The 8618-nt window shown below is 39.7% G+C and overlaps 1 protein-coding gene across 1 annotated transcript; it reads right to left on the bottom strand.

The window, feature by feature from the left end:
- Nucleotides 1–3315: 3315 nt before the first annotated feature.
- Nucleotides 3316–6673, bottom strand: LOC102859883 (T-cell surface glycoprotein CD1b-like). Its single transcript, XM_006895504.1, has 6 exons — nt 6622–6673; nt 6075–6341; nt 5113–5391; nt 4621–4899; nt 3679–3772; nt 3316–3337 (listed from the first exon to the last, which is right to left on the bottom strand). Exons 1-6 carry the CDS (start codon nt 6671–6673, stop codon nt 3316–3318), a joined length of 993 nt encoding a protein of 330 aa, XP_006895566.1.
- Between the last annotated feature and the right edge of the window lie 1945 nt (nt 6674–8618).

The raw sequence follows: 8618 nt of genomic DNA, 5'->3' as shown, positions 1-8618 counted from the left end.
AATATATTTGAGAAATCATTGTTGAGGATGGTTTTGGCTAGTGGCCATACTCAGTGAAAACAGAATAATCAGAGATGAGGCTAAACATACAAAACAGGGCTGTTCCATAAGATGAGATGCAGTTGAACACATTCTGAAAAAGGAAGTATCGTATGAACAAGAGCAAAAGGTAATAAAGGAAGAGGTTCAAGATACGTTGAAGACACTGACAAAAAATAAGGTTCAAGGAATAGACAGGATAGCAACTGACAATTTTCAACTAGCAAATGCCATTCTGGATGGGCTGACCAGTCTATGCCAGAAAAATTGGAAGACAGCTGCCTGGCCAACAGATGGGAAGAGATTCATTATTGTTCCCAAGCCCAAGAAAGGTGATCCTATGGGATATGGAAATTGTTGAACAATATTATTGATATCACATTAAATCAAAATATTGTTGAAGATCATCCAAAACAAGCTAGAACAGTACATTAACAGGGATCTGTCAGAAGCTCAAACTAGGTTTAAAAGAGGCCTCAGCACCAGCAATATTTTTACTGATCTCAGAAGGTTCCTGGCTGAAAGCAAAGAATACCAGAAAAATGTCTATGTTTTATTGGCTATACAAAGACATTTGACTAAAAAAAAAATTTTAAAATTTTAAAAACCAAGGCCTTTTGCTTTTTTGGTTATTAAAAAAACTTTGGCTAACATTAAGAATAATGAGAATCTCAGACCATTTAATTATGCTCGTATGAATACTATAATTAGACCAAAAATCTGTACTCCAAATGAAGTAAGGGAACACAATTTTTAAAATCAGGAAGGCTGTGTGTCATGGATGTATCCTTTTTCCACACCTACTCAATTTATATGCTGAGCAGAAAATTGGCGAAACTGGTCTCTATGAAGAGGAGTGTGACATCAGGATCAGAAGATTCATCAACGACCTGTGTTATTGCAGATGACACAACCTTGCTTACTGAAAGTGAGATCTTGATAAACGTGCTGCTGAATATCAAGGACTACAACCTTCAATATGCATCATATCTCAACATTAAGAAAATAAAGATCCTTACCAGTAGACCAATAGGCAGCATCATGATAGATGAAGAAAGAATTGAAGTTGTCATTGACTTCATCTTGCTTGGATCAACAATAAACCCTTGAAACAAGCAGTCAGAAGATAAGGAGACATATTGCTTTGGACAAGTCTAATGTTGGGTATCTCTCCAAAATATTCAAGAGCAATGGTGTCAGTCTAAAGACTCAAGTATGTTTGATTCAAGCCATGGTCTTTTCAATCACTTATTATTATTATGCATCTGAGAGATAGACAATGAAAAAGGATGGCAGAAGAATTGATGCCTTTGACTTGCGGTGTTGGAAAATAGCATTGAGCATCCGTGGACTGTCAAAAAACCAAATAGATATGTCCCGGAGAAAGTTAATCCAAAATGCTTTTTGGAGGCAAAGATGGTGAGGGTTCAGTTCTCATACTTTGGGCATGTTGCTAGAAGTTATTCTTTAGAAGGGACATCATGCTTGGAAAAATGGAGGGTCAGTGGAAGAAAGACCCTCAATCAGATGGATAGACACAGTGACTGCAGCAATGGCCTTAAATGGGCCAGAGTTGATGAGGGCTGCACAGGATCAGACAGGGTTAAAATCTGTTATTCATAAGTTCACGGTAAGTAATTCTCAACCCAATGGAAACTAACAACAACATGCTGACCCAGAAGATAAAGTGGTATTTCCAGCAATTTTCTACCCAATTAAAATCATTTCTATTTACTCCCAACTCCTAATAAACCAGATTGCCCTCAAATAGTCACATGAGATAACTATTTATTAGAAACTTCTAACTTCTTTAGCATTTCTGTTATCCTGACTTCCCTTCCAAAGTCCTCTATAAAATGTAAACTCTGTTTCTTTTGTTACCTTTGATTTTGTATGATTAGGTATTATTGTCATGACTTGAGTCCAGAAGGAAGGCTGCAGAGTGGAGTGGACTTGGGGGGAGGGATTGTATAACAATGAAAGAGTTTTTCTTTTACTTTTCAGAGAAGAGCTAACTGGCGGGGAGGGGTGGGCAGGGAGAAAAGTATAACAAATTAATGAATGGAAATTCAAAATCTCTGTAAGTTTTCATTAAAACTAATAATAATTAAAAATGTGTTTGGATATTTTATAAGCTAAATTCTAGAAGAATACAGATACAGCAAGGAAATAAATAACAAACGGAAAAATGAAAGATATTTTTTAACTGCCACAGCAGACTTCAAAGACCCTGAGGGCAAGAACAACCTTAAATCTTTTCAGTGAACAACCTACCTTCCTACCTTCCTTATTGTCACCTCTCTATCTTATCTCTCACTCATCCTCACTAGAAATGAGGACCAAGGGTCTTAAGCCAGTGATTAGGCAAAGGCCTAAACTACTTGTCCACAGTGTGCCATCAAGTCAGAAACAATCCGTATTTGACCCTCCAGTGGGTTTTCAGATGCAGTTAATTGCAGGGGAGGAGATTACCTATACATCTCTCATGGAGCAGCTGGTGGACTCACATCATATGCCTTTGTGATTGAAGCACAGCTTCTTACCACTAGGCCACCAGAGCTCAAGGGACAGGAATATTTTTTAAAAAGAAAGATCTATAGTATGCATTTGGAAACAAACAGGATGGGGGCAAAGAGAACACAAGTTTTAAAGACTCATTAATTTGTCAGCCAAATTAATTCCAATCATTTTTATTGAGAAAAAAAAAGATACAAGAAAGAGAAGATAACACGGATCTACCTTCCGTGGAAATGGACCTCAGTAGCTTATAAAGTAAAAGGGGGAAAAAAAACCAAAACAGCTATAACTCCATGAGTACACAATGAAGCAGTCTGAACAACTCAGGAAGGCAATGTTGCTTCCATTGGTTAGTTGGACAAGGTTTCCTGAGGAAACAGCATCTCTGTTGGGCATAGAAGCCCAGAGAGTCATCCAGGTAGGACACAGAAATAACATTACAAAAGGTCAGCAGTAATGTGGATACCATGATTCTTGCACAATTATATTTCATCTACTTTGACAAACTATATACTTAAACAGAGACAGCAGAAATTTTGAAGTAAGAAGGCATGTTAATATAACTATTGGGTGGTGTATGCCATCTTGCATCTACTCTGAGAGTATTCTTTTTCACAGATTATCACTTATTAAATCTGAATATGTCTTAAAACTGGTACTGGCTAGTAATAAATTTACATGGTTTCATTACTTTTTTTTTTTTTGGCTAATGGATAATTCTGCTTCTTCAGCTTTTGGACTTCCTTATGTGGCCACAGCTCACAGGATACCATTATATGACCTGTTAAGGACACAAAAATATTTAAAGGAAAAAAAAATCACTCAGATTGTATAACAATGAAAGAATTTTTCTCTTACTTTTCAAAGAGAAGAATGAACTGGAGGGGAGGGATAGGTAGGGAGAAAAGTGCAACAATGAATGAATGGAAATACAAAATCTCTGTAAATTTTCATTAACATTATAATAATAATTTAAAAAAAAAATCACTCAGAATAAAGGATATGGGAGTGGAGCAGAAATCAGAAAAGGTCTGGTGGAAAGGCCAAGGCTAAGCAGTAGCAAGCATGGAAAATAATGAGAGAGGTGAAATTGAATGGATACATTAACAAATTAAAACTCACCAGCGCCTCATAAACCGTAATGCAAGTCCTATCAAAAGGAGTGAGGCCGGGACTATTATTGCCAAAGAGATCAAGCCAGTCGAGATAGGATGTCCTAGTAATTGAGCAATGGGACAAAAGTAAATCACATTATAATCCCATTCTCTATTAGAGCACTTAACATCCCATGGACTTACAAAAGAACAAACAAATATGTTTTGGAAAGGGTCCAGCAGGAATGTTCTTTGGAGGCAAAGATGATGAGGCTTCGCTTCACATACTTTGGGCATATTGCTAGGAGGGGCTATTCTTTGGATTCTCCAAAAGGTGGAGGGTTGGTGAAGGAGAGGAAGACCCTTGACCAGGTGGATTGACATGGTGACTGCTGCAATGGGCTCTTATGTGTCAGGAAGTGTAAGTATGGCATAGGATAGGACAGAGTTCAGATCTGTTGTTCATAGGGTCTCTATGGGTTGTACTTGACTCAACAGCACCTAACAACAACAGCAATTAGTTTTCCAACCAACTTTGTCCACCTGAGTGTCTGCACCACCAACCCCTTGTATCCAGTGTAAGGTGACATTCTGACCTCCTTTCTCATATTCCAGGACATTTTCTATCCTTTTTCCTCTCCCTGGTATCTCTGCAATTGAATCTATAAATTTTTCCTTGTTGCTTCTTCTATGCCTTAGATAACTAGTTTATACCTGCTTATCTCAGAGAACATAGACAGTCTTTCTCTCACTCACTTGCACATTTACTCTCATTCACTCATGCTTGCTCGCTCGCTCTCTCTCTCCCCCCCTCCCCTTTCCCTCTCTTTCGTCTCTCTCTCCTGCACGTGTCTCGATCTACTCCTATCTCTGATCACTCAGCCCCCACACCATTCCTAGCTTCTCTTCCTATGTTTGAGGAGCATCTCTTCCTATCTCTGGTGACTCTAGGTTGTTCTCACATTCTCACCCCAGTAGAGGACGATGTCCTCGCCACCTAGACTGCTGTGCTTCACTCTGCAAGACAGGCCAGCAGCCTCTCCAGTCGCCACATCCAGGGTAACTCGGAGGTACCAGGTCCCATCAGCATTGGGTAAGACGTCACCTCGATGAGTACCCCGCTGCTCGTTCTCCCCCCGCATCCACATCACCCACATGGGCTTCGGGTAGAATCCTGAAACATGGCACACCAGCAGCAGATGGCCAGGACCAGGAGAGGGGCCACTGGAAAGCCAGGCCACAGGCTTCTCTGAAGCAATAAGAGAATTTAGATTAGGACTTCTGTTCAGAGTATAGAGACTCAGATCCCAAGTTTGGACAATGACCTTTCAACACAAAGGAAACCAAATATTTTGTCCACTAAACCTGCCTGTCTCTTGAGTACCCTTCTACTCTTATTCTTAGCTTAAGTGAAAGAGTTAATGGTAGCAGAGGAGCACCATGGTGAGAGGATAAGACAAACCTTGTCTTTGAAGATCTGCCTTCCCTGCATCAAGAACACCCAAGAGATATCGAGGACAATCTTTGAGGAGAAGTTTCTCAATGGCTTCACGGATCCCTTGGTACTGCTTGGCTAGGTCACAAAACTTCTTTGCCCTCCAGCCCCCCTCTGGGGCAGGTGCACATGAACGATTCTGAGCACTAGCAAAATTAACTCCTCCTAGGGCTCCCCTCAGGAAACTTTTAGTGCCCCCCTCAGGGCGCAGCTCACAGCCTCCTGTGGCCTGGACTTCAAATGGATCTGGAAAGTAGAAAAGAAATGGTAATTAATTGTTGTTGTTGTTGTGTACAGTGGAATCAGAACCAACCTATGGCTGACCTTCTGACAGGTTTTCAAAGGCAATTAATCACATGGGAGAGGACTGCCCATCTTTCTAGCAAATTTTTTTTTTAAAAAGTCCTAAGAAGGAGACCTCAAATTTTTAGAGGGAAGAAATATCTTGGTTATAAAATGCTGACTAGAAAGTCAATGGTAACATTTAAAGCATTTCAGAGCAATAAGCATGTCATCAATGGGATGTTGGGATTGCTGTGTCAATGCATGGTGGGTAAAAATAGGTACTGACTAGGAGGGATTGGAGTGAGGGAGTTAGGCAAAATGTAAGAATTATATTGAGAGAAGTGTTAGAAGAGAGTAGGTGTGATGTGTTTGGAGGAGCAGGGCACACTAAGACAGGCAGGCAGAGGGTAGGAAAGTGAAGGTTGGAAAATTGAAAGAGAAGTAAATTTCACACTAGACAAAGCAAAAGATGATTCAAAAGCAGGGCCTCATCTATTAACAAAGAGATCAGGAGATCCCAAGATTTGCAGTTGCGAGATAATCTCTAGAATACACTAGAGAAGTGAGTACAGTGGAGAAAGGAGTACCAGGAGTAACAGCCTGAATAGAGTAAGAAGGTCATTTCAAACCTCGTCAGGACTCACATTCCATCTGGAATTGATCTGCAAATTCCCGTACTTCTCGAAGAAATCCAGTCTGGTAAAGTTGAAATATTTCCACCATTTCAGATACTTCCTCATCACTGAAGTTGCCCTTGGACCAGGGCTTCAGGAAAATAGGAGTCTCTGAGTCACTATTCCAACCATGAATCTGCACATCACCTAACCAGCCGGAGCCTTGAAAGTTTGCCCAGGTGCTATTAGCAAAGGATGTGATCTGGATGAGGTAGAAAGAAGTTGGTCCCTGAAAGCCTGTAATAGATAGACAGGAAGAATTAGAAGGGGAGACATGGGAAGAAATGAAAGAAAATGAAAGTTGACAAAAAGACAACAAGAACAAGAGACTGAAGAGCTCAGGAAGTCTAAGACATTTGCCTGGCTCAGCATCTCAGGCTCCAGCCTGAACTTTCAAAGAAGCCGAGATGATAGTGGTGCCCTAACTTTTACTGTCTGAATGCACATGGATCAGTGCAGAATGCTTTTACCCACACCCTCTTACTCTGATGGAAGGAGCAGCCAGAATTACGCTTACCATCCTCACTGCCACCATCATGGAAAAGAACTGCCAACAATAGAAGCAACATTGCACTGAGAGATAGAATTGACTCTCAGGCCTGAAGCTTGGTCTCTGATTTCAGCAAAATCTCTCTTCAAAATGATAGTTTCTCCACCAAGCCCACTGTATATATCAGAACAAAGCTGTGCCTCCTACAGCTCTGATCTTCCCACTCAGCTTCTCATTTCCCCATAGTTCTGACTTTTATCAGACTTTCCCTGGCTTCTATCTTCAATCCCAGTTCTTATGTTATTCCTACATTTAAAAAAAAAAAGCACTACATGATTCTCAAACATTCCCAAACCTTCCCTGAAGGTTCCTGTCTTCCACAGCACTCTGCTAACATCTTTCCAGTGTTCTCAGCATCGTCTTTCTTACTTCAGCCCTTTATCCTAACGTTCCTAATGCCATATTTCTTGTTTTGCATTGATTCCTTTCTTAAACTTAATTTCTACTTTAGCAAAATCTTCTATGATTTCCCATTGTAGTAATGTAAGGTTAAGTGAATTTACTGACTAAATTGCTTTGAGTAACAAGGACCTCTTAACAATATGAGGTCTTCCAACCCTGGAACACAAAATATATTTTCACTTATTTAGGTCTTTAATTCTTCTCAGTAGAATTTTGTAGCTTTCAAGGTACAATTCTTTCATTACCATGGTTAAATGTATTCCTAACTATTTATCATTTTAGATGCTACTTTTTATGGAATTATATTTTTTCCTTTTCAGAGTGTTGATTGCCAATGTATAAAAATATAACTCATTCCCTGTGTTCATCTTGCAAGTTTGATGCATTCATTTATTAATGCTAGTTATTTTTCCTACTAAAACCTTGAATCACATTTTCTTTGAAAGCCATGATGTCTTTTTGAGGACAAAGGTGTATCTGATCCAGACTTGAAATACATCTGAAAGCTGGACAATGAATAAGGATGACCAAAGGGGAATTGATACCTTTGAGCTGTGGTGTTGGAAAAGAATACTGAAGATCCCATGGGCTGCCAAAAGAACAAACAAATATGTCTTGAAGAAAGTGCAGCCAGAGTGTTCTTTGGAGGCAAAGATGATAAAACTTCATTTCACATACTTCAGGCATGTTGCTATGAGAAGATATTCCTTGGAGAAAGAAAATATGGTTGGAAAGGCAAATGGTCACCAAAGGAGAGGCAGACCCTCAATCAGGTGAGTTGACACAGTGATTACCACAAGGGGCTCTAATGTGTGAGGAATTGTAAGGATGGTGCAGGATCAGGTGGCATTCAGATCTATTGTTCATGGGATTGTTATGGGTCATGCTTGACTTGATGGCACCTAATAACAACAACAAGTTATGTATTGGTGGATTCCTTGAGACTTTACATATGTAAGAAAATACTTTGAAAGTAGGAATGGCATCCACTTCCTAAACATGCTTCTGAAAACTCTATTCATTTTAATAAATGATACTAGTTATAGAAAGGCTTCAGGTCTTTTGTTCGTAGGGTTGCTATGAGTTGTGCTTGACTCGATGGCAATCAACAACAACAAGGAAATACTACATGGCTCAAAATTAGGAAGAGTGTACATCAGGGAGCATTCTATCTCTATATCTTTTCTATCTATATGCGGGACAGATAATTCAGGAAGCTGGACTTTATGAGGAGAAATATGACATCAGGTTTGAAGGAAGGCTCATCAACAACCTGTATTATACAGATGACAAAACCTTTCTTGCTGAAACTGAAGAGGACCTTAGGCATTTGCTGCAGAAGATCAGGGACTGTAGTCTTCAGTATGAATTGAAGCTCAACATCAAGAAAACAAAGATTCTCACCACTGGGCAATCTGGCAGCAGCATGATAGATGGAAAAGAGATTCATATTGTTGGCAATTTTAGCTTGTTCGGCTCCACAATCAACACTCTTGGCACAAGCAGTCTGGAAATCAAAAGACAATTTGCATTAGGGAAATACGCTGTCAAAGATGTCTCCA

This window comes from Elephantulus edwardii, unplaced genomic scaffold, assembly GCF_000299155.1.
Source record: "Elephantulus edwardii isolate Elephantulus edwardi_28Jun2011 unplaced genomic scaffold, EleEdw1.0 scaffold00168, whole genome shotgun sequence".
NCBI classification, from domain to species: Eukaryota; Metazoa; Chordata; class Mammalia; order Macroscelidea; family Macroscelididae; genus Elephantulus; species Elephantulus edwardii.
The sequence above is the reverse complement of the archived record's forward strand: the minus strand, read 5'-3'. Positions and strand labels throughout refer to the sequence as shown.